Source organism: Taurulus bubalis (genome assembly GCF_910589615.1).
Source record: "Taurulus bubalis genome assembly, chromosome: 8".
Classification (NCBI taxonomy): Eukaryota; Metazoa; Chordata; class Actinopteri; order Perciformes; family Cottidae; genus Taurulus; species Taurulus bubalis.
Genome location: NC_136596.1, coordinates 28,380,240 through 28,407,639, shown reverse-complemented (window position 1 = coordinate 28,407,639; position 27,400 = coordinate 28,380,240). Strand labels below are relative to the sequence as shown.

General features: G+C 45.4%; 1 protein-coding gene across 1 annotated transcript; it reads right to left on the bottom strand.

The window, feature by feature from the left end:
* Positions 1-2,551: 2,551 nt before the first annotated feature.
* Positions 2,552-26,840, bottom strand: LOC306739856 (protein crumbs homolog 2-like; the record flags this gene model as incomplete). The annotated part of the gene is made up of 13 exons (XM_079221921.1): positions 2,552-2,773; positions 4,685-4,811; positions 5,024-5,140; positions 6,428-7,289; positions 8,573-8,738; positions 9,642-10,183; positions 11,072-12,028; positions 15,736-15,849; positions 15,951-16,136; positions 18,451-18,590; positions 19,579-19,774; positions 20,914-21,609; positions 26,771-26,840. The coding sequence occupies 13 exons, from the start codon at positions 26,838-26,840 to the stop codon at positions 2,552-2,554; spliced, it is 4,395 nt and encodes a 1,464-aa protein (XP_079078047.1).
* Positions 26,841-27,400: the final 560 nt, after the last annotated feature.

Genomic DNA, 27,400 nt, shown 5'->3' with positions numbered 1-27,400 from the left:
AACCTTACTTTTCACCCATTTTACAGTACATTTAATACTACATTCAATAGTTATGATCAGTGCCTTTTCAATTCATACAGCTGTGACTTGCATGCCAGCTCCCTTTCAAAAACATTTCTATTTACATTGATGTGAAACTGGTACATCTGAATGTATATCACATCAGCACCTTTGGGTACCTGTAAAAGCATCCTGGTGAAGTTCAGTAAAGTTAGCAGCACTGGTGAGGACAGAATGAAAGGCAAGTGAGCAGTGGGACTTCCTGGAGTACAAATATGAGTCACTGGCATTAGAGCTTGATGACCAATTATGAGTTAAGGAAGAATCCTTAAGTCAAATAAAGAAATGTTTACATTACTTAAATGGTCTATACATCTAAAAGGGCAGTCTGATAAGTTTTTTTGAAACATTATCCCGAAGCTAGAATACAGATGTGTCTGAAACAGCTGCATAGGTTTAGAGTATGGAATATGGTGACAACATAGAGTCATGGTGCAACCTTTAGAAAAGATACTCTTAACTGCGTTCTTTCCAGCAGTCAGAGGAGAAGATGGAGATCAGTCACATGTCTGTGTGAGGTGAGTAGGAAGCTGGGTTTGCGACGTGCTTAGCCTAGCTTAGCATAAAGCATGGGAGCAGAGGGAAAGTTTGCATGGCTCTGTCCAAATTGTAGAGACATGGCTACACACAGCTTAAAGTGCTCTACGTTCTATCTCATTTGTTTAATCTGTAGATGAACATAAAGGGACAACTTGTGGTTTTAGCGGGAGTTAGGTGCTGGAAGTATTTCATGGTGAACACTGTATCCTTCCTTCCAATACTTCTGTGCAGTGTCACTAACGTGAGTTTAACCACTTCTCAAACATCAAACATCATCAGTTGCCCAGTGCCACTCGGCATCAGAAAGGATGCACGAAGGCCCTTTCAGCGGCTGACTGCGATGCACCAGGCGTTCACCTAACTCCAATGTAAACCCTGTCTGCAGCATTAGCAAACTAAGAGCATGTGGCGTGACATAAAGTGCAGATAGTCTGCTTGGGGTAGTCTGGGGTGGCCAAACAAACACAGGACTAACGTACAGGAGACTGCTGTTTGTGTCTCGAGCAAAACTAAAGGGAAGCGTTGGTATTATGTCACCTGACTGCGTTATTAGTCACTTGAGTAACGTTGGTCGTGAAAACTTCAACCACGCTCTTTTCGTAAACCTAACTAAGTGATTGTGTTGCTTCAACCTAACATCCTGTGAAGACAGGAGTTTATTTGAAAAGCATAAAGTGTATATTAATATGTCATGCTGACATAATGATATGATGATCAGACATCATCAATGTGTTAATCAGTGAGAATCAGAGGTTTTGGTTGGTGTAATTTTGAATTTTGGACAGAACCAGGCTATGCTAAGCTAGGCAAACCACATTCTGCCTACACTCCACCCTTTGCCTCTTTATCTTCTTAGCTCACTCTTGGAAAGAAAGCAAATACGTTGTAAAAATGGTCTCGAGACCTGAGACCACACCAATGACATTCTTACAATTAAATACGGTTCCCCTTGGACATATTGAAAAGAAACAGCAGAGTGGTTAGCCTGTACAGTGCACATTGACAATATAACACAGCACATATTAACATAACAGTGTTTGACTCCTGCAGAGGCTGCAGTGATGTCCTCCTCCCTTTCAGACTGCAGCGGCTTAAATATGGAGAAATGACTCGGTAACTGAGAATAAACCTGCAGGAGAGGACTGCCGTCAACTTAAGAATGCTCTATTTCCAGCACCTAAAATCACAGGTGCTTCAGAAAATATCGTACAAATCCAAAGATTCTGATGCAGCAAAAGGAGACAATGAGGTTCGAATCAACAATGAATTCCTTCTTCAGCTGATTTTTGGAATTGCTGTTTCCCTTCCACAAAAATGATTTACATTATTGTCTATCTCCAAACAATCTCCTCATTGTAAAACAGACACCACCTTGAATGTGTAATTCAATACAAGGAGCCTGTTGGTGATGATTGATAGTATTATGCAATTCATATTCAAATTAAACTCTGTAGTTTGACAGAATTGGTTTCAAATGTGTTCTTCTCCCTCACACATGCCTCTTCCACTGCCTTGCACAACAGAACCAGCAGGGAGGGTGTCAGAGAGTTCCAGCCTGTGTGAATAGATTCCTTTACGCCCACCGGTTTGGGGCTTTTCTTTAGTGCATGTGGCTTTTATTAGAATTTTGGTCCCACACAAGCTTGAGATTGTCTTCAAGACTGACATTTTCAAGAGGAAGTCCAGGGTCAGAGCGTCCTTTGAGCACACTCTCCCCAACAGGACAGCCTGGTAGTCAGGAGACGGTCTCTCTCAGCCTCTGGTCTTCACCTGTCCGTCTGCCACACTTCCAGGTCAGTCGTTTTCCCAGGTGGAGGATCAGTCATGGACTGATCCTCCATGGCTTCTTTGTAGGTCAGGAAGGCAATCAGTGTGACACTGCAGAGCACATGTTCTCTCTGCCCTTAGATGCATCCACTGGATGTGAGGCAGTGAGGCCGGGCTGCAGGACTCAGATCAGCCGCTCCTCCGGCGGCACTTTGAGGACGCTGCCCATCTCCAGCCGGGCGCCAGCCACCTCCTGTGAGCTGGGGCTGTAGGTGCCCTCTGACTGACGCTTCTTCCGTGCTGTCATGATGAGGCAGAACACCACCAGTATGGCCAGTAGCACACACAGGATGATCACAGGGATGGTCACCACCAGCCAGGGGATTCGCTCCTTATGCTCCCCTTTCTGCGAGAGGATAATATGGCACTCATTAGAACATATCATATATGTAATTCATGGGTTTATCCGTGGTTAATACATACGTTGTATTTATTCTAAAGACAAGATGAAAGCACTTGATTTGCCTATTTTATTGTCCTCAATCGTGACATGTGTCTGGTCTGCAAAGAATCTGGACCAAAATCTATTTAATAACAACTGAACTCATGTTGTAATGAGCCATTGTGTCTGTAGTTACACGTGTTAATATTGTCTTCTTTAGTCCAGATGGATACACGGTTCATTTATTATCATTGTACAAACGTTGATCAGCAAAATGCAGTGTGTAGTCCCGTTGTGCTACACAAGAGAAACACACACACAGAAGTAACTGTATTATGTGAGGAGGAGGGAGGATTCAGGAGGCTCTCCGCCAGAGAGAGAAGCTGTTTAGAAGTCTGGTGGCTCATCAGCTGATGCTTCTGTATCTCTTTCCAGACGGCAGCAGGTGAACAGGGTGTAGCTGGATGGGTTTAGTCTTTAAATATCCCTTCAGCTCATCTCAGGCTCCTCTTCTCACCACTGTCACTGATGCTCAGACGATGGGTATCAATGATGTTCCTGGTTTCCTGGGCCGTGCACATCTCATTTGTAATATTCCCAATGAGGAAGCTCTCCTTGTAAAAGTTAACAATAACTGTCCTTCTTAATAAGTTTCCTTAAGAAATGCAGCAGTTTATGAGCTTTCTTCTCCAGGATGGAGACGTGAGGACCAGGTCAGTTGTGTGTGATGCAGATTCTCAGGAACTTAGAGCTGTTAACTCAACAATCAGCTCCTTGGTTCTCCGTACGTTGAGCAGCTCATTGCTCTCTGAGCTCCACTCTGAAGGTTTTCATTTCCTCTCTGTAAGAAGTCTCGTCGTTGTTTGTAATACGGCAGATGACTTTAGTGTCTTCTGCAAACTTCACAACAGAGCTCTCTTCATGTTGGTGAGTGTAGAGCATAAACAGGAAGGGGCTGAGCACACGGCCCTGAGGGACTCCGCTGTTCAACACAACAGTAGTTGTAACTGGGATGCCCCTCCTCTCTACCTCCTTCTGCTTAATGGGTCGTGGCTATCTGGATCATGCACCATGCATACTACATATTATATGAATAATTTCTGTCACATTCATTGAATGTGCTGTAACTCCGTTACGTTATTCATTCTGGTCACATGACATCTATTGCTTCTGTCCATCCGGGGAGAGGGATCCTCCTCTGTTGCTCTCCCTCAGGTTTCTTCCCCTTTTTTTCCCTGTGAAAGGGTTTTTACTGTCTTTATTGGGGGAGTTGTTCCTGATCCGATGTGAGGTCCCGGGACAGGAATGTCATGTGTACAGATTGTAAAGCCCTCCGAGGTAAACTTGTATTTGTGATGTTGGGCTATATAAAATAAACTGAATTGAATTGAATTGAAAGTAGTACACACTCAACTTGTGTTTGTATTAGTTTTCTTTATCGTGTCATTATCCTTTGTTATTATTTGATGTTATAATTCAACTTTAATTCATTCTCACCTAGTTAGCTATAATTTAATTTGAATGATTTGATGATCAGTTTTAATTGAAAAGTTTACCTTTGTGTTGGAACAACCTTTAGTGATAATTTAGCAATCCTGACATTTTACCAATTTGCAGAGGTTCACACTGGACTGGGACAATTGATTATGGGATTAACATATAGTTTACATATAGTATCACATTGCTGTTCCGTGTGTTTCGAGCCATACTTTCTGTGCACTATAAGTTTGTGCTGTTTCCTAGCGTGGCTTCTGTGGCAGCTGAAGGTTATTTGAATCTTAAACCCATCACTCAGGTTCTAATTTAGCACAAATGCTGTAAAAAAGTGAATTAACTCAAAGCCAGAGTGAGTGTCAAGATCGGTCCGTCACTTACGTTGCTCTCACACAATGTCCCGCTGAAACCCAGCACACACACACACTGGAAGTGGTTGAGTCTGTCCAGACAAGTGGCGTCGTTGAGGCAAGGCCTGGACTCACACTCGTCTATTTCTGTCTCACACCTGAAACACATCAGAAGGGTTTTAACACAACGCTGACTGACAGAGCAGCAGCTCAGACACACACACACACACACACACACTCACACTCACACACACACACACACTCTCTCTCTCTCTCTCCTGACCTTTACACTTGGATGTGGTTCAGACACACTTTCCCTGAGCAGCAGGAGTGTGTGAGTGGTGAGGAATGTGCGGTGTGCTGCTCTCACCTGGCTCCAGTGTATCCCGGCTTGCAGGTGCAGTTTCCTCCAGAGTCCCCGCCTATGCAGACGCCTCCATTAAGACACTCTGTCTTTGCGTCGCACGCCACTGGAGGAAAACGCCACCTATTGGACACACAATACTCATTACGCTCAAATATGTGATTTGGTAGTTCTACATGTAGGTGACCTTTAGTTACGACCACTAGTGGAGTGAAACTAAGAACTTCACAAAAACGCCACAATCATAAGGGCCTAATTCCACAATTGGGTGTGACACTTTGCATTAATTGAGACTTGAGCTACATGAAATCAAGCATTCCCTTTTCAAGGACCAACTACAACGGGGATAACAGCACGAACAGTGCTGATAATGTCAACAGAGCTAACAGTGTTAACCTGGGATTAATGCAGAAAATAAACTGTATAAGTTTTGTTCAGCAAGATAATCTTCACAAATGAACACCACTTCATGATTTGTGAAAGGTTAATGCAATCGGCAGAAGAAACAAGTGAAAGTTAGGCTGTAAAGGAACTACACCACGATGCTGTAAAGTCCTATTGATGAGGTTCAGTATTCTCATTTGATTATATTATATAATCATCTCATTTTACGAAATAATATCCAACTCTGCAAGTCTCTTCAGCGCTGCCTTTTGGCTTCTTTTGGCTTCTTTTGGCTCATTGTTCTGGTTTTACAGCTCACAACTTTACTGTGTTGGTCTACTCAGCTATCATCCCCTTTGTCTCCAGTGACACAGCTCAGAGGAACCTGCTGTGCACTAGCTGCCTCGTACCAAACAACACAAAGGCCCCATTAGCCACTAGCTGATGCCCATAGTGGAGATGTAGCAGCTAATGAACATTGGCATTCATTAGGTAAACACGACTTGTGTCTGCTGCTGTGTCAATAAGCCGTCCACCAGATCAACTGTAATAGGAGATGGTATGCCGGGGGTAGGATTTGGCAGCATCTAAGCGCTGAGGTTGCAGATTGCAACTAAAAACAAAAGAACTGAACTAAACTGAAACTTCTCTCATTGGCCACTGCATGTAGGCGAGCTATTTAGAGCCAGTTTTGGGTTTGCTAGTTCTGAGCTTCTGTAGAAACAAGACAATCAGCACTGTGAAGAGGACTTGTTGGTATAAACGGCTCCGTCCAAGGTAACAAAAACACATCAATTCTTATTTTCAGGTAATTATATTTCCCTGGATGCTCCACAGAGCATTTGATTTATTTAGTATTCTCCACGCTTCATACACAGATCTGATAAAAGAGCTGATCTAACATGTCTACACAACTGACACTGTCTTCCAGACAGTCATGTCATCTCACAACAGCATGGTAATCCTCATGAATATGAGCAAAAGCTAAAAAGCCTAAAATGTGCTCTAAAGGAAGTCTTTACTCACTGGCAGCGTTTGCCGACGTATCCTGGAGGACATGAACAGGTGTGAGCTCCCACCGTGTCCACGCAGGTGCCTCCATTCACACAGCGGAACTCCTCACAGTCATCCAGCTCGTCCTGGCAGTCTTTCCCTGTGTATCCAGGCTCACAGGCACACTGGTAGTCCGCTAGAAGGTCTTTACATGTCCCGTAGACACAGGGACCTGCAGAACACTCATCTACCTCCATCTCACACAGCTCCCCCTCCCACCCTGCAATGCAGCTGCAGTTGAACTCATTAAACTGGTCCTGGCATACACCCTGGTTGAGGCAGGGCTGGGAGTCGCACATTGGAGCACCTTGGCATCCTATTATTGGATCATGCCCACCCAGTCTCGAGAACTGGCTCATCTGAGGGGCTTCTGGTACATTTATGAGTGGCAGGTAGACTCCACCCACTCTCACCTCCCCGATACATCCAGTGTATTTCTCAGCCAGATAGATGTTGGTGTCATTGAGGAAGTTAAGGTTGCCTCCAATGCCGAAGCTGCCACCAACCCTCTGCCCATCGATGGTGAGGCGCCAGCGGGACGCCGGCTGCGTGGGATCCACCATGGCCAGCTGGATTTGATGCCAGGCTCCGTCTGCAATGGCTCTGTCGCTTGTGAAAGCCAGCAGCTCGGCACTCGCCCCACTGTCCAGTTTGACCAGCAGGGAGGAGTTGAGCAGACCCAGGCAGAAGACCTCCGCTCTGCTGACGGCCCGCAACAAGATCCCGTTCTCGTCCCGCGTCCGAATATCCACGGTGACGTTGGTGACCGGGCTCAGCAGGGAGCCGTTGGCAGCGTACTGGAGAGCGTTGTCCTGAAACATGGCTTCAGTTAAACCTGTGGGACGAGAAGATAAGTAGCTTTGAAAAGTTACTGAAACCAAGGACCGTGTACAAGTCCCATGTTGATTAAAAATGCGTACGTTTAGATGATATGGTAGATGTTAATCGATTGATGAATTGATTGGAAAACCACCTGATGATCCCGCATCCCTTAAAGTACTCCTTGAAGTTCAGGTCAGATATGTGGAACCACTGTCGTTGGGCTCATTTTAATTGCTAGTAGGCCACATATCAAATCTAACTTAATAGGCCATAGAGAAATATTTTGCTCCTACTTATCATTATGAAGTGAATGTTGATTGCAGTAGCAGCAGGTTGATGACACCATCGGTGTTAAGATTGGTTCCATTTAAGCCTCACTTTCAGTTCTGTCTGCCACCGGGTACTAGCTCAGAGGAAAAGGAAGGCCTCAGGGTGGAGCAACTCAAGACAACTTAAGTTTCAACCTAAACTCTGTCTCTTTACGAGGGAGCAGTCACAGCGATACTCAAGGTTTGTTTAAGAAGGCCTTAGATTCACAGAGTCGGTTAGCATGGTAACAGACCCAGAGGTAAAGTTACCCTCATCTCAGGGTTCATAACTCAGAGCTTCCATGAAACCGGCTTTCTAAACAAGGCCTAGAGGAGAGCACCTTTAGTTCTGTTTTCCATCTTATTTACTCTACTGCAATTCTTTAAAATGCAGAATCTTTAGTGATGTTATGCTTCTACTTGTGCATATGTACAATATTTTCAATTGTTTTATTGTTGTCAGTGGTTGGTAGATTTTGACGACTCTGATGTGCACACACTTCTGAGCTGGCTGAGGATTATTTCGGTGTAATCAAGACCTGTAGAGAATTAGTTTCAAGCTGGATATTGGGTGGGTCCGTGTTTGTTTCTGGTTTAAGCTCAAATGACCTGCACTGAAGTTTGTTTTTGTGTCTATTTTTAGGTTTAGTCTATCTTTCTCGAGAGCACTTTCTGCTGCATTTCTTGTATGAAGCGTGTTACACAAAAACAATGTATTACTATAATTCTTGATAATATTATTTCTGCTACTTGGAAATATCTGTCTGTTGTCTCTGTGTGAACAATCTGTCCTCTCAGCACCTCTTCAGTCAGACCCTTGAGGTCATGGAGTTTGTACTGAGGAGTTTTTCCTTAAGGCTGTCCTTAAACGGCCCTTCAAACACTTTTCAAGACTGTGAATCTAATTAAGAAATAAGAGCTGAACAAACAAACTTGACCTGACCTGACTTGATAAAGAAGCGATAATCACTGTCAAAGGATTACTTACACTCATAACCATCCTGTAGGTCCACACAACGCACTCCTTCAAAACAAGGGTTGTCGACGCACCACAAACGCGTCTCGCACAGCCGGCCGGAGTACTTCCTGGAACAGTCGCACTGGAAGTCGTTCCAGGTGACTTGACACTGTCCACCATTGAAACAGGGCTGATCCTGAGCACAGACAAACACAGATGGATGGATTAGACGATCACTCGTCTCACCTGAAGCGACGGCAGTGGTAAAAGCTGCAGAGAGGATTGAGCACTAACTTACAGATTAAAGGAATTCACAACCAGATCAATGCTAATAGGGTTGAGGCAACAAGTACGGCCCAGCTATCAGACCCTGCAAGGCCCAAACACATTACACACTGGCTACACACTCGCATAATAGTGTTGACCTGGGGCTTTTCATCAAAAGTAGTTGGCATGGTCTCTTTTACTTGATTACATAAAGTGTCTCAAGAGATGGCAATATTGGTTGGTCACTGAAATGTCCATTAGCCTGAGCTACACTGCTATGCTAATGCTAACATGCAGTACCATGTTAGCATTAGCTGTGTGTAGCATCATTCTCACAATGTGAATCTCAGGCTCACTGTGGGAACTAGCATAGCTAAAGACACATTATTATACAACTCATCCCTACAACAAGGTCAAAGGGTAAGACATAGTTATTTCTAATGCAACAATTTATGCAGATTCCAAATAAACATGCATAGATTTTCCCTCTATCAGCTCTACAGGAGCATTGATAGTAGCTGTAGGGCCTGTAGTGGTAGCGGAAGCAGCAGGAGTAGAAAATCCTAGTACTGCAGAGTATAGAAGAAATAACAGACAAATAACAGCTGAGCAGTACTTTAGCAATTGGTTTAAAATTACCCAAATGTAATTTCTGGTCATGGTTTATAAAATAGTCAAATGTGGATCGTCTTAATTGTACGCCACTAAACGAAAATCAGATGCATGACTAAACCTGACATCAGTTCAGCCTTTTTCTTATATCTTGAGGGGAGTGTCCATTTCATCTAATTATTGTCTATTCTGTAGTGATAATCATACATGTCTCTTTCACCTTGCACGTGTCATCACTATGGCATCCTCGCAGAACGTTCTCCTCTGCGCCTGCCTGGTAAACTTCAACCCCTTCCAGATGATCCTCAGTGGTCAGATGCGTGTGGTCCAGCCGGATGTCCTGCAAGCAGCCCTTGACATTTCCACCCCAGGAATTCCTATTCTTGCCTGCAGGGAGCCCTCCCACATAGGCCATATCCCCTGCCTCTATGCTAACGTTTCCTAATGCTCGATGATTTCCTGCTCTGGGGAAAACCACGTGGCCGTACTGCACCTTTAAAGTCACCAAATTATTGTTGCCGTCAGTGACAAACTTGGCCTCTGACAGCAGTGTGGTGTAAGGGCTGTAAATAGCAACAGTGCCCTCCTTCAGATAGATGGTTAGGTAGGGCTTTCCTTCGCGACGGAGCTGCAGAAGCAGACCGTTGTGTTTGAGGGAGCGCATTAAGAAGGAGATCGTGAAGTTGTCTCCGTGAGTTTCTGTGATGTTGAAGCTGACGTAGCTGGTGGTGTTCTCATGACCAAAGGTCCAGGATGGATACTCTGAGGTTGGGGTGAGAAGCACAAAGTTGTCAGTATCTTACCCAAACACATTGGCACACGCTACACCTGCATCAGAGATAGTTTATGTTGGTATTCTTACAAAGGAGCACTCAGTTTCACATGACATATCAGAGACAGCTTTTTTGTGAGGCTATGGAGGAGGCATATTTTTTACATAGAGTTTGGAAGAAGTGCATTTACCAGGAAGGTTGAGTTGCATCATGATAATTACATGTTCCAGTGCCTTTGGAGTTTGAGCAATACTGTCAGGAATGCATGTGAGGATATCTCGGGTTGTGCAGCATTGATTTGATTATTTATGAAAAGCACTTTGAATTACGATGCTCTATCCTTCATCCTTTGCCCCAACGTTATGGCAGTGCAATACTATTTTACTGGAGTACTTCTTTAGCACATCATGCACACTGGCATAATAGCAGCCCCAAACTGCAGTCAGAGCTAACTCCATTACACAGTGCAGGAGGCAAAGAAGCTCAGACTTTGATTTAGGCAGCTTTGCTTTGCTTCTTGACAAAGTGTTCGTTGAGTGCTCGGTAGGAGAGAGTTTGTATTTCATCCATACGCTGATGTCATACCCTCACCAATAAGCAGGACCCTTTACTTTGAGTGGGATCCAAAATAATCCTACATAACCAGTTCTAATCGAAGGATTCTTTTGGATCCCATCCATCCATGAATGGATGGATGGATGGATGGGATCCAAAAGAATCCTTCCTACACAACCAGTTCTACAGTTCCTCCTACACAAAGTCCTGGTGACCCAAGCTCTGATTGCTAGCCACAACTTACTCTATCCAGTCGGAAATGTAAATGTGTTAAAGTCAAACTCAGTCCTGCCAGCCTATGAGGTATGCTGTAAGCACTCACCTTTCTCACAGCTTTCTCCATAGTAGGGCCGGTGACACTGACAGCTGGGCCGAACCCACATATCCACACACTGCCCACGATGCACGCACGGGTCATCCTGACACCAATCTTTTTTAATGCATCCTATTTCCAAGCCCTGGTTCTCCTCTCTGACAAGGTCCTGAGGCAGAAGCAGCTTGTGGTCAACTTGAAGGTCTTCCATGCAGCCAATGAACCCCTTTCCGCTAGACGTCTGAGATAAGTATTCCTGCGGTGCCCCTCCAACATACAGCTGCTGAAAGGAGCTGGGCTGGAGGAAGATCAGATGGTTGTAGTCCTCATTTTTCACCAAGCAGTCGTCCTCACAGCCGGGTCCTTTTACAACCAGAACCAGCCTCTCTTCCATGGTCACAGTGGCCCGGTACCATTCACCGTCATTGACGCGGTCAGGGTAAGTGACCTGCAGTACCTTCCCCGACTTCACCCTGGCCTGAAGGGAGCCGTCGACAAGTTCCAGGGAGACAAAGCGGTCCGTGGTTCCCCGGTAGTACAGCACCATGTTGTCCAGAGTGCTCCTGAACCGGAGCTGCATGTGGAGCCCGTGATTGTCCTGGTCCTTGCTTTCTCGTTTCGTCCTGTTTTTGGAAACGGGCAGCTGCATGTGGACGTAGCCCTCGGAGTTGAAGGAAAAGGTGGTGGAGGTATTGCAGCGTTTTCCGGTCCAGCCAGGAGGACACAGGCAGGCGTAGCTGTGCTTCCCATCATCGGTCAGCGCGGGGACGCAACCTGCCTCATGTTGACACCGGTGCTGCTGGCAGCCGACCAGACGGACGTCACAGTCTGGTCCACCCCACGGCTCCTGGCCAGGCTCTGGCTCGGGGCAGTGGCACCGATACGAGTTGGTAGCATCTTCACACGTGGCGCCCTTCATGCAGGGATTGCTGTCACATTCGTTAACGTCCACCTCACAGTGTACGCCTGCATGAAGAGATCCTCACATTTAGTACTACTACTTACTTTAACAATGCTGATGCAACTTCTCCTAAGCAGCCAAAACACACCACACAATTGAAGACATGTTTAATAAGAATTTAACCACATACATCTGGTTATTCAATCAGGGGGAACGCAAAGGGAGCTTGGGAAGTGAAACACAATATATTAATTGACATAATTAGATGCATGCACACACACACAGATTAAAAGGCAGGTTTGGTTGAGGAATGCATGAATTTTTCCAAAAGTAGATTTGCACGGATTTCCAGAAAAATAGTTAAACCAGTGTCTGTCCGACTGATTCTATCAGGTCGACATTGACATAATGCACCAAATGCTTGACAGACAAACTTGTGCCACACACACACACGCACGCACGCACGCACGCACGCACACACACACACACACACACACACACACACACACACACACACACACACACACACACACACACACACACACACACACACTGTGCCAGAATCACAGTCTGCCTGCCTGGTTCCAGTAGTCAGAGCCACTCATCCAACTGCATTCAGCACTAAGCCTTGGCAGCAGCAGTCACCCTCCATTAACATAGTCTTTTAAAACACCCGTAAGCTGCCCGTCCTCTCTGTGCCAGGTCTCCACCCTCACACACAAGCAACTTTATTGTTAAAATAGCATGGACGTGCTGCCCTACTGTACCTGTCGGCACCCAGAGCCCCCAGCAGCAGCCCAGCAGCAGCAGCATCAACCTGCATCCCCCCATGATCCACTGAGCCAACCACCAACACACTGCTGGAGGACAGGAGTGACACAAGCAGCCTCTCTCTCTCTCTTGAGCGTCCACTCCTCCACTCTGTACGAGGCGAACGGGCAGAAGTGATTAAAAGGCAAACCCTGCCCACCTTTTCTTTACCTCCCTCTCTTTCTCCCTCCTCCATTCCTCATGGATCCCTCCCTCACACTCCCTGCTCCCCTCTGGTCTGCAGCCCAGCCCGAGCAGAGCGGTAAGCCTGCAGCCTCCAGCTGGCTGCTGTCAGTGTTTGACAAGAGGAATGCAGCGCTGCTTCTCCTCCCTGCTCCGTGGGCCGGCCTGTGGATGCCCACTAGTGGCAGGAGCTGCTATAAACCTGCAGGAGGTGCTGCAGGTTCAGGGTTTCAGGCCTGAGCGAGTCATGGAGCGCATGTCCGTGTGTTGTGAACGTTAGCATAGCAGCTAGTCGGTCTCTCCTCCATTGTGTCTGATTCTATCACATTAGATGTATTGCCAATGGCAGACTATCTGATTTAAAGACAATGTAATAGATTCAACACTGCTGTGTTACAGCATTCTCTGTAATGAGTGACCAAGTTATAGGTTACTAGAAAAAAAGAAGATATTTAGAAAGTCTCAGATTTAAGTTTTAGTTAAATGTTATGTTTGTATGTTCACTTTTACAAGACCTTTTTTCAATACAGTCAGAATGTGCTTTAGTCAAACTGTTCTTCCATGTGTTCGCCTTCAGTATTCAGACACCGTTCTCTTCCATTGAGGCAAAATCCCAGTAATCCATTTTCCAGTTATAAAATAAATATAAATGTTGTTTCAAAGGGTTTGAAAGTACATTTACAAGGAAAACTCTGAGAGAACCAAATGCATCAGAGACGATAGTTTGGCAATAAAAAGTGCTAAGAGCTGTAAATATCGAGATTCAGATATGAATAATGCTGCTTTAATGAATCCAGCTTTAAACGCATTGAGCTGTTGCTGATGAAGTGATGATCCAACCTGAGGAAAGTCGTTTCTCATAATACAGAACAGATAATAACCCAAACTCAGACATTTTAATCCAAATGTCGCGTTGGTACAATGAGGAGGAGTCGCCTCTAACAGCCTGATAAGTGCGTCACATGACGACCCCTCATGCACACACAGTCAACCTCTTGCACACGCGCCAGACTCACTTATTAGGATGTTTTCCACATGGGGTTTTCCTCTGTGCTCGCTGTTGCACAAGAGTGATGTCCACAGCTAACATTCCAGAAACATCAAGAGCAGATCATTTGGAAAAAGGCCCTTGTTTTGCTCTCAAGGTTTTTCCTCGTCTTCCTCTTTCATCAGGCTTTAATTAGGCTCCTAAGCAGCTTTTCTGTAATCTCCCCTCCCCCTGACAAATATCATAGGAGACCCCTGTTTAATACCCGAAGTGGACGCTTGACATATGGCACCTTTTATTGGCTTTGTTGCGTCTGCGGCTCCATACCATATGCCCTCCCCGCCCCGCCCATCCTCCACGTCGCACGATGCCGTTAGCCGATTAAATTAGCCTCTCAGTTTGAGGACGAGCGCGTCTCGCTTTATTCCTCACTTCTAAATCCAGATTGTGCGCTTCAGGGTCACTTTTTGGTGCTGGTCTTCCTGATTTGAGTGATGCGGGGACAAATCTCCTCTAATGAGGCATTAATACCTTGGCTGGCCATGAGGAATGATCAGCAGGAGGAAGATTAACCCTTTATTGTTTGGCCGAGGCGACTGTGACATTGTCTAACAGGACATGCAGGCTTGTTCTCCACAGGAAAGTTATTTTTACACACAAACAATGAGTTATATCAACTTGTTATTACTGTCAGAGAGAGTTGGCTTGGGACAGAACTTCACAATGTTTCATCTAATCTGCTCAGATAACAGAATGGAGTCAGATGTCTGTGTGAGGAGGGAATATGAATGTATCTGATTCACTGATGCTTTTATCTATAAAACGTCTACAATAAAGGAATAATACTTAAGTCATTTGAATAACAAACATTTCAGAATCCCAGAGATAAGTGTTTCTTAAAAAGGCAAGTGGACATTTGACGAGGAGGGCTGCTGCTCACTAACACTGATATTACACACTTCTTCTTCAATAACGTCAAAGAAGTCTGTCTAGCCGCCTGCAATTCAATTTTAAAGTCCAGCTGTGAGAGGCTCCTCCTCTTCCTGTGTGCATGCCAGTAGAATAGTTCATCCACAGCACACTCACAAAGCTTCTTTAGTATTCTCTATATTCTCAGTTTACTTTATTTGGTTTCTTTCCCCGTGAAAGCCAACAGACTCATGACCTGCTTACAGTAGGGAGTGTCTTCCATTCGGCCTCAGTATTCAAGTCAAAGCTCAGTTTCATGGACGTACCACGACACGGTCAGGTCAGGATCCTCATGAATGAAAACAGGCAGAGGGATTCACATAATATGTATTTTAGGATTCATGTACAAATTACTCTCCAAAAATGTTTTGCCCAATATACACAAAAATAGTCATCGGTGTTTAAAAATGTAGAAGGATAATACACATATAAAAAATAAAGTTCATAAATATATTTCTGATAGTTTTAGTTTTAAATGATGCAATATAGATGCACAAATATATGTATTTAAAGGGAGATGTAACCCTCTGTTCCCTGCAGCGCTCACATTCACAAACAGGGAGTTATCCGTGAACAAATAGATCTGCTTCTCTTTTACATGAGCCCCCACAAGGTATATGATTTAAGGAGGAATTTTGAAATACATCTGTGAATCCTCCTGTGCTTATTCATCATGATACGGGCCTGACAGCCTGGTGGAGCCATGTGTGTGTCAGCATCACAGCGAGGCCGGGAGGATGAGGAACAGGACTGTCTCCTGAGGAAGAGCAGCTCACGTGATTCATCAGATAAGAGAAGACGAGCAGAAGAGGTTCCTCCTACCTGTGAAGCCGCCCGGACACACACAGTGATAAGAGCTGACCAGATCCTCACAGCTTCCTCCATGCCGACACGGAGCAGACTCACACTCGTCCACATTGACCGAGCAGCTGTCTCCTGCCGAGGGAACACAGTAATGAGACTCATGCATCCTCATGACCGCACTGTGACTTAATAAGGCAGAATGGCGGAAACAACAGGGCCTATAACGAGCTCACCGGTGAACCCTGGCAGACAGCGGCAGATGAACCCGGCTGCCTCTTCGTAGCTGAAACGGTCTTTTCTGAATTCCGGCAGCGTTCCGTAGTTCAGGACGTCCGAGCGCTGGAAACACTGGGCAGCGTTCTCACAGGGCCGCTGCCCACACTCATCGATGTCCAGCTGGCAGTTCTCTCCCTCGTAGCCTGGACGCATGCAAACACACATGTTGAGTCAATGCTCACATGCCCACAGGTACGTGACCTGGGTGCTTATTGTAAACTATTAGATGACCCCTTGAAACCTCACCAATCAATATGTTTTTTGGGGATTTTATGTTTGAATATGTGGATGAGATCTCATTAAATGTGTTCATATCAGACCGGTGAACACAGGTCCAACATTCTTGTTTCATTTCATTGACATACCAAAGGTCTTCCCAGAGGGATCTGTCCTCGTGTCGCTCCATAAAACCAACAGAAGGGACATGATAATGCCATGCTTTTAGTAATAGCATGTTGTATAATGAGGCTGTGACTGGTACATGAGCAAACCCCTCAGTAGAAACCTTCAGAATATTGAAAGGAATGGAAGTGTGAAGTTTGGTGATGTAAGAGCTGAAGTGGAGATTTCTGGATCAGAGTCTGAGAAACAACTCATTTAGAGAAAACGGCAAACCTGTTAAGCCCCTAGGGTTCCTGATCAGGGGACCCTTTTATATCAGGAAAATCAAGAAAAAATCATGGTATAAATCCCCCCCCCAAAAAAAAACATGTTCGGTAACAAATTAAACATAAAAATCAGGGCTACAATACTATATAATCCCAATGTACAACCTCTAAACACAACTCAAACAATAAATAGGATCAGGGTTAGGGTTATTAGGGTTAGGGTGTGGGCTTAAAGGGTTAAAGAGATGTTTTGTTAAATTACACACATTGAAGATGTTTATAGGGTAAAACAATAAACTTCTGTTAAAGGACCAGGGTGTAGGATGTGGAGGCATCTAACGGTGAGGTTGTGATTGGAATCAACAGAAATGATCTTGCGTGTGAAGTGTGAGGGAAAGTGATGATGGTGGTCGTGAAAACGTTCCTATTTGGTTCTGTGCTTCCATAGGAACATGGCGGCCGGCTTCATGTGAATACAAACGCTCACTCCAAGGTGAAGAGAACACAATCGTTCTGTAGATCAGAGGTGAGCCGGGTCGTCCTTCGATTAGAGGATTGGCAGTTTGTACAGTCCATTTATTTTCAGATGATTATACACAAAATAAAACATACCTATTGATATTGTCTTCCATTTCTGGCAATAGTTCTCTGTAAATGAGAAACGTGTCCATACCAGGACGTTCCCCTCCCTCTGCAGCTGGAGACACAAAGTCCTTTATGATTCGTACCACGGGGGGTTGCCCACGTTCTTTGACCCACTCAGAGAGCGGATGCCTTTCATAAGCTGCAGTTGAACTTTGGAATGCCTTTTTTGTTCTAACTTGACAATTTCCTCTGTAGATCTTTGTTTAAGAGCTCTTCTGCAACTGTCAGAAATAGACTTTAACAAAATATGCTTTACAAGAACCAGTTCATGCCAGAGTCCCCAGTCAATCTGTACAGCATTCATAAACCTGTTTAAGACTTCAGGATTAAGACACATGAAATTAAATAACATGAGCTTTTCATGCGTGCTTTAGTGACCTTCCAATATTTGGCAACACTAACAAGGACTGTGGATGTTGTAGGTTGCACAAGGGCAGGACCAAGACGCTTAAAGGTGTACAAAGTGTGTAATGTCACCTTTAAATGTGCAACTGGAGAACTTGAGAAACTAGACGGACAGGAAACATTTGTGATAATCATATTTAGGACATTTCAAGGTTCCTCAGGAACCCGGTGAAAAGAGACGGGAGTAAATTAACTTGGTTTGTGTAGCACGTCTCTAGTCTGCAGACGACTGAGAACACATTACACTACATGTTATTATTCTGATCTTTCTATTGGAAGACAACCCGCTTTACTTCTCATCCACAGCCGCCCCGTAAACACGCCATGATTATCCAGCCCAAGTCTACGTCTGTGAATTTGGACCTGATTGATCTTTTGAGGTTCGGAGGTTGTTGTTTTTTAAGTGTGATTGCATCATAGCAGCTCTCCCAGCAGACAATACACATGATGTGTGAGCATTGTATTGGAAGGTACATCTGAACCTATTCTTTAGGTCTTTAAATCCAGCTGTGAACTCTCCACATGGTACTTTTAGAACATGAACACAACAACGCACACACTCATGAAACACAACTAAGACTGCTGAGTGTGCACTTCTCTCCGCTCCTTCGTTCGGTTTGAGTTATGTGAGAGAACTTCCGGCCTGAGGAAGCTTTCCTTACTGGAAACATTTCAGCTTGTTCTTTGATCATTTCCGCTTAGCGATCAAGCTACCAGCTAGTTCACCCTGTGCCGATGTGAGCGTAGCGGCTGTATAACAGTGCGTGGGCTGTAACAGGCGCCCAGAGTGATGGCGTACCTGGCCAGCAGAGGCACTCATACTGGTTGATCCCCTCCAAACAAGTGGCTCCATGCTGGCAGGGGTCGGACGCACATTCAGGAATATCCTCCTCACAGTGGTCGCCCACGAAGCCGGTGGCCTCACAGTCACACTCGTAGCTGGAGGAAGGACACAGCAAAAGGCGACAAGTGAGTACAAAGGGATTGCACGGCCCCGTAATGTGTTCTGGACAATGCAGTCGTGGTCCATACAGGACCAAGCATAACAAAACCCTGAGTGTGTTACTTATCATTAATTCTTCCTTTTCTTTATCCCAGCAAGAATGTGCAAGTTGTTCTGTCAAACGTTCGTCCCTCTTTGAGTGTCCAAAGATAATAGAATCTTTGGACACAACATATAGAAAGAGTTTTTAAATATTCAGATAGAATGTTTCGGCAAACGTTCAAATGAATCAGAAAAGCTCCACAGAAGCTGGGTGTCGTCTGACCGCTTCATTCTTCTGATCTCCTGTTTATGGACTACTTTACATCTCTTGTCTTGTTCCTAAATGTAGAATATAACGTCCTCTCGCTGTCCGCCTCCAATCAGTGTTACCACCAGGTATTCCCAGCACCTCTATCCGTCTAATGACTCATCACAGCGGCTGGCAGTAAGTGGATTAATTCTTATCCCTGGTCAACTTTAATGTCTGCCATGCAGCGTCCGGCTGTCACAGCCCACTGCGGGACAGACAGCATACACAATATGATCGCAGAGTGGAGTCTTACCGAAATCAGCCCAAATATAAACCAACATGGATCAGATAATAATAATATCCAGTTTGACTTAATGTATGATTGTAACCTCAATGTCATTCATCATTTGATCAGATTCCACCAAAGTCTCAACAAATACATCATTCTGAAATGCATGTCAACATCAGCACACACGGAATTAAATGTCAATGTCCTTTTTCTTACCCCAGCCCGTAACAAATAGGCCTTTAAACAAACCTGTAATGCAAAATAGTTTTTACTCCATAAACACAAAACATAGCACTCAAAAGTACAAAAGTTGTATGTGTTGGTGTGTGCAGGCAGTGTAAACAGGTGTGTGTTTGTGTGTGTGTGTGTGTGTGTGTGTGTGTGTGTGTGTGTGTGTTCCTACCTGTTGACCCCGTCTCTGCACTTGCCCTGATTCAAACAGGGGATGCTGGCACATTCGTCGACGTTGACCTGGCAGTCTCGGCCCTGGAAGCCGGCCATGCACTCACAGGCGTACGCGGCGACGTGGTCTCTGCAGGTGGCGCCGTTCTGGCAGGGGTGCGCGTCGCACTCATCGATCTCCGTCTCGCAGTTAATCCCTGCAGGCACAGAGCGGGGATGGCAGCGGGCCAAGGACGGAGATTGGCAAAGTAGATAATTATCTTAGCACACGTACAGATGCAACACAATAACAGCGGCGCTGCCAAGAGCTCCGCTGCAGACGGACAGGCTAATGCTACTTAAACACAGCCATGCAACTTCTGCTCCGAGAGTTGCTCTCTGGACCAAGATAAGCAAATAAAGCATATATCTGTAAGGACTGAAATAATCTCTACGCCCCCCCACCCCAAAAAAAAAAAGCATAAATTCAGGCGTCTGACACGACATGCATGCTGTTCACACACTTATCCAACACCAACTCCATCATTCTGCTGCTCTACATAAAGGCCACAGCACCTCCTGTGTTGGCAGTAAACATTTGTGTTGGCGCAGAATCATCCAATATGGACCTACTTCTTACAGATAATGGGATTAAGATAACAAATCCAAGCAGAACTCCATCTCTTGAGCACTTTAACCCCGGGTTGTGTTGTGTATCAGTCAGTATTAGAAATTAGATTAAACACATGTATGTATAAGCACCACATATGGTTATAGAACAAAATCAACAACATTAACGCAAATTGATTTCCACACATTGAATTGGCCTTTTAACCAGGGCCTGGGTTCTGTTGTCCTCTTGGTAATCCATGCATTTAAAAGTAGTGTCTCATAATTTACCCTAAAATAAGCCTGCTGCTGTTGTTTATGATGTAACCAGGAAGAAAACAAGTTCAAATATAATGATAGAAGCTAAAGGATAAGCATAGCTAGCATAGCATAGAAGTGCTAACACTAGTTAATGGTGTGCTAACACACTCTGCTCATGTTACCACCACAAGTATTCAGGTAGAATTGTAATGTTTTAGAATCTCCTCACAACCTCTCTGGGAAACGAGCATCACTATCACACAGCGTTGAACCAGGATGAGCTCCAGATCCACTGGACCATCCTAATGAAGAGCATCTGAAACCATTGATGAGTCTATGAAGCAGAGCTGGATAGCTGTGTAATGGTCAAATATATTAATATCAAATGTCAGATCATGAGCAAGAATCTCTGATCCAAGAACGTGAATTCCTGACAAATTCAATATCCCAGCCAATCTGAACCCTGACTTACTAAACAGTGGCTTACCTCTGAAGCCCGGAGCGCAGTCACACCTGTAGTGGTCCACCTCATCCAGACATGTGCCGTTGTACTGACAGGGCTGGGAGGCACACTCGTTGATGTCCAAGTCGCAGTGGTAGCCTTGAAATCCCGGCACGCAGAAGCACTGGTAGGCGTTGACCCCGTCTTTACAGATGGCTCCGTTCTGGCAGGGCTCCGACTGGCACTCGTCTACGTTCTCCTCACAGTTGCTCCCTTCATACCCAGCAGCACACTGGCACCTGTACCCGATGTCAGGGATATCCACGCAGGTGGCAGCATTCTGGCATGATAGCTCTGAACAAGTGGTGACATTATCCTGGCAGGCCTCCCCTCCCAGTCCCAGGGGGCAGTGGCAGGTAAAGCCGTTGACTCTGTTGACACAATGGGAGTGGACACCCTGGCAGGGGTAGCTCTGACATTCGTCTACATCCTGAGTGCAGTTGAGCCCCGCCAGGCCGTCCGGGCAGTGGCAGGTGAACTCGTCAGTCCCAGGCGTGCTGCTGCAGTTGGTGCAAGGTGCCATGATGCAGGCGTCGTACAGCTCATCACAGTTTTTGCCCATGTACCACACCGGGCCCTTGGGGCAGAGGCACACATAGTCCCCAAGGTGGTCCAGACATGTGGCATTGTTGTTGCAGGGAGATGACAAACATGAGTCTGCTGCAGCCGTGCACAGTAAGCCTGGGATGGAAGACAACATGCAATCAAAGATTAAACATTTACCTTTGTCTATCCCAAATTGTATTCTCGTTAAAGCCCTTTTAGGCAAATAGCACATTGACAAAGGAAATTCCAAGGAAAAACATCACGGTACCTCAATTAAGGACTCACACTACTAAAGTACTACTAAAACACTAAAGTGGTCTAAGCGTCACTCTCCAAAAGCACAGATACACTCACAGATTATGCCTTTACATTGTGTTGATTCAATATGTCACCATGCATGATGTAATGGGACGTACTGCCATGAAGATGCACAGCTGTGAAAGAGAACTGAATACCTGTTGGCTAACAGAACACCGCCTTTCGCCCGTGACCTTTAGCCGCGTTACCCCCTGGATCATACAGCGGTCGACTACAACTCTGACCTTTAGCGACCTTTACGTTCTCAGCAGATGGTGTTAAAGTAAACGTAGCACATGATCAAGCTAGCAGCTGTCAGTGTTGCATTGTTCTTTCAGAAGTAAAATCCTTCTCTCTCCACTCTGAGGGAGAAGAACCACATGGATGTCGACCAAGTCTGACAAGGTGCTGGATTTCACCACAAGCACCCATATGTAGAAATGCATGGAATCAGAGGGTGCTTTGGATAAGTGTGCCTCTGCTGGCAAGTCATCAACACAAACATCCCAGTAACAATGTGCATCACCCCACAACACCTACATCTCTCATTTCCCACTGCATCCACTTTAACACCCACTGTTCCTCTCACATGCATCTGTGATCACCTTCATCTTCCTCCTCACATCGGTGTCTCACCTCCATACCTGATAGATCCAGAGAGCAGCTGTGCTGCTTCTGTTCAGGTGAAACGACCCACGTAGTGTTAACAACCAAAGCTGTCAGGAAGAGACGCAGTGAGGGGCAACCCGTCCTCACTCAGGTACAGTGGTGCATTGAGCGTACTGCTAGCATCTCCATGCTAACACGTTCATCATCGTAATGCTCACGATGTCATGTTTGGCAGGTTCGGACCCAAATGGTGGACCAACCCACCGAAGCATAGAAAGTCACTCAGACACACTGGAGACTCCATAACCATCCACTGAGATGGGAGAGATCATTTCATATGCAATGCACTTCATGCACTGATTGTGCAATACCGCTATCATATTGTTGTGCCTAATTTTGTGCAATACTGTTACTATATTTTGTTCACCTTAAGTTTATTGTAATCCTGTGTGTTAGGAGGACCCAGCAACAAGTAACTCTGTTATCTGTGCTTATGACAATAAACAATATCTTGAATCTTGAATTTGTTTTCAACAGGTCACCAATAAAAACATGTGATTCTGTTGACGGTGTTCTATCTCTGAGTAGAACAGATGACCTGACATTCTCCCTGCTGCCCACATGTAGGTGTTGCTTTTTACACACAATTCAATAACTTTATTGTCATTGTGTGATCATAACAAAGAAGCAGTTGCTTCAACCTCAAATGGTGATGCATTGTATTAATAGACCTCACACATATTTATAATGAATACATACGGCACAAATTAGATTAAAGTACAAAAATATAAGCAATATGAGTCAAAACATGACAGAATACAACTAACCAGTGAGCATAAATCACCAGTACAGGTGCAGTGTGGCAGCGCATCAGTCTTTTAGGAAACAACGCCGCCATCTTTGCATGAGCATGAGACACTTCTGCTCAAGGAACAAGTGATGGAAACCCAACGCAGATGTATTTGGAAGTGTAAACATACATTGACAATAACACGGCATACTGTAAGAAAGAAGAACCATGGGAGTGTTCACAGCAATAGGAATACTTTCTCTGTAAGGGGTGTTAATGCAGTGAATCCAAGAAGAACCACATCCTACAGAACGTGTTAATTGACCCAGGTGTGATGTAAAGGTGGAGTGTTTCTGGTGTCTCCTCATCTCAACCTCAGCTGTGATGTCTTTTTCAGAAGTGTAATTTCCTCTGTCTTTCACCACCTCCCTCTGTTGGCTCTCACTTGCTCGTTCTCTGTATTGTTCTTGCTCTCCTCCCTCGGCATGTGGAGCTGAACCCGGTCAGAACCGCGACCTTTGACCTGCGCTGCCTGTAATCTCACGGCGGGCTGACGGAGACAGCGAGGGTCTCCTCACTCTTCACCTCTCCATCCAAACCCAATCAAGCCCTCACACATTCCAGGGAGCTGATAGCGGCCCCTCCCCCGCTCCTGAGCGCCTCATAGATCACGGCTATGTCCAGACGGGCTGATTCCTGGCACTGAGTGGTACCAGCGCCTCAGCTCGACAGTGACGCTGAGCAGAGGACTGTCAGCAGTTAGAAGGCTCCCAGAGACGTCCCCGTCTCCTCAGAGAGGGCGTGGCTCCACACTGCTCCAACCTACACTAAATGTGTCTGCAGCTTCTGAAAAATATAACTCTAAAAGGACATTTAAAACCAATTGAAAAGCAGGAAACCCCAAAAAATAGTGTTGTATGTTCATCTTCGTATGAACAGCCTCAAGGTGATTGACAGGTTGTTAACACGTTGGGAGTCATCCATGTTCTCCACTAACAACGTTCACCCTTTCAAAGAGTTCAAGTGAACTGCTTACTCAGCGTTTGGTTGCACTAAGCTCCGCCCTCTCGAGTCCACCAGCCAATGTGTGACGTCAGCATGACTGTGTCCACTTCCAACGAAAAGTTACCCTCCTTTTCATCTTCCTACAAAAGCCAGCAATTCGTGTCAGTTTCTGCTCGTTGCCGTCTTTTCAGAATAAATTTCTTCACAGGGAACAACTCAGTTAGGCAACACAACTACTTGCTTGGTTCTTTGGAAACTCCCTTTCTCCGTGTGGGTTTTTGCAGTATTCATGCTTCCTTGTTTATGATTACATGCATAACATTTGAAATTTAGGATATTTAGGAATTACGGCGTATTCTGTTTCACGGTGCAGTGACTGCTGGGTGATTATTGGGTGCCATCGGTTTCCCCGTGATGAATGAGATGCTTCTCCTCACTGTGAAGAAGTGCAGTTTTGGCAAAACGTGGCGTAAAGGAATGAAGATCTCTGAAATATGTTGTTTTTTTATATGGGAAAAGTTACTTTTTAAAGTTAGGAACACCTTCAATCTAAACTAATGTGTCACGCTAAAAGAACATGTTTTACCAGGACAATTTAGAAGTTTTAAGAACCTCTGCATGTCTTAAAAGAGCAGATTTAGATAAAATAAAGACATGAGTCACAGCGTCTCACAGGCAGCGGGACGTCCCGCCTCACGCACCCGTTGGGCTCAGAGGAGTCTGACTGAATCACCACAAGAGACCAGCAGCTCTGCCTCGGTGCATCTTTGTGCTCCGCAGGCGCTCAGCAGGTGGCTGCTTTGCTTCATACAAAGAAAATGCACAAATCCTCTCAGAAGCAGTCACAGTTACACACATGTCTCATGTCTTTGTCTCCTGGGAGCTGCTGCTTCGTTCATAGCACCACGTTTCCGGTTTCAGGGCAAGTGCGTGTTTTGTTTTGTTTTGTTTGTTTTTCCAGTCGCGGGACTCTTCATGACGCTGTGAGTTCACGTGTTAAAGAGAAAAGAGTTGATCATCAGCTGGCTCCTCCCAGTGAATTGTAAACATGTTTCCCTTTTGCATTCATGTACAGTTCTTCTTCTTCTTGGAACTCCAAACTGTCACAGGATCAAATCCTCCTCAACATTTTGAAATGAACAGCCAAGAATGCACTCGTCTCCTCTGTGTGTCGTCTGTGAATGGAGACAAGCCTCAAGAGGCCTTAAGAGGCCTTAAGAGGCCTCAAGAGGCCCAGAGAGGCTTCTGCTGCTGGTTTCATTCAAGTGAACCGCCTGCAGGTCCGGGACCTGGTCCTTCAACCCGCCTGCAGGTCTGGGACCTGGTCCATCAACCCGCCTGCAGGTCTGGGACCTGGTCCATCAACCCGCCTGCAGGTCTGGGACCTGGTCCTTCAACCCGCCTGCAGGTCTGGGACCTGGTCCATCAACCCGCCTGCAGGTCTGGGACCTGGTCCTTCAAACCCCTCTCCGCTCCTGCAGCTGCTCCCTCTCAGTACATTGGTGTGGTAGCTATGGATGTGTGTGGATGTGTTTTTATACTTTTCTTTAAAGGAAGTCTGTGGACTCGGCAAACCCGTACACCCGTTCCCCTCATCTTCCTCATCTTCCTCATCACATGCACTCTCCCGTTGGTGTTCCTGTCGTCTTTTGCTTTAAATCTTAAGAGCTCAGAGTGCCAGGTCTCTTGCCGGGCTCCTTAATACCCATCCCTCCCTCCATTCAGAGTAAAGACAAAAAAAGCTGTGTAGCAATGCAGCCGGACGCTCAGCTCGTCGCCATGGTGATCTTCAACAATGCCAACCCCTCAGCCAATCGCAGCTGCCGGTCGACCACCGTTAAAACCAGCTTCAGACGCTTCACACAAATGAAGGTCGCGGGAAAAATGGGTCAACAGGGTTTCATAAGGTTGTGGGGTCGACCGATGACCCCGCCCACACACACACACACACACACACACACACACACACACATACACACACACACACACACACACCAGTACCAGCAGATTCACACACAAATGAAGGAGTCATAAGAAAACTACTTGGATCCTGTAAAACTATGATCATAGAGTTGTGATAACTTATAAACTACATTACTTCATAAAACACAAACTACTACATTAATACATTTTTCACTAACTACACACTTAGTGTTATCATTATTAGTGTATTTGCATTTGATGCTCTTATTTGATGAATAGTCATCCTACGGTCCATCATTTCCAAAAACTTTGTTTTTCAGGTTAAATATCACATTATTCCTTCATGACTGGTACTTAATGTATTATTCCTGTTTTTCTCTCTTTGTGAAACTGTATGATTTACAGATTTCACATGTTTGGTCCTTTGCTCTACACACACATATCAACACACGGCCATACATGCAGCACACACTCACACACACACACACACACACACACACACACACACACACACACACACACACACACACACACACACTGTGCACTATAAAGCATGCCGCCACAATCAGGGATGGAATTGTAAATTGTTCGTTTCCCCCTAAAAAGTGCCTTAAAGTTCCTCCTCAGGTGTTTGAAGGCTTACATCTCAGACTGCACATGTTGAAGTCTTACCCAGCTTGAACATCGTCATGGTGATCAGCAGCGTCCTCTGGTATCTGGACCAAACTCTTCCAAACTCCATGGTGAAACCCAAAGGCTGCAGTCAGGGTAGAGCGGTGCTGTCGGTCCACAGGTTCTGCACCCAGCCCTCTCCATCCAGCGCCTCCCTTAGCTGCTGGGGAGCTGCATGCCGACCACAGGGACTCTGGTCTGAGAGTGTGTGAGTGTGTGTGTGTGTGTGAGTGTGTGAGTGTGTGAGTGTGTGTGAGTCTCTGGAGACGAGCTGGGCTGAGGGAGGCAGAGTAATCACCCAGAGGAGTGAGGGCAGGAAGACACGAGCTGGAGTACTGGACTGGACTCCTTCCACTCTGACTCACTGAGCGGGTCTCTGAGATGGAGAACGCTCACTGACATTATACACTACTGCTAGAAATACTGTTATATACTACTACTACACATACTGTGTATACACTACTACCACACTACAGATACTTTGCATGTTGTACTTTCTCTATTGTTAAATTAAATTAAATTTCCTAAATGAATACTCTCTTCGCTGTAAAAATCTTTCATCTCTGTTATTGTTGTGTGTTTGTAAGCTGCTACTCCCACAAAAAATGTCCCCTTGGGGATGAATAAAGT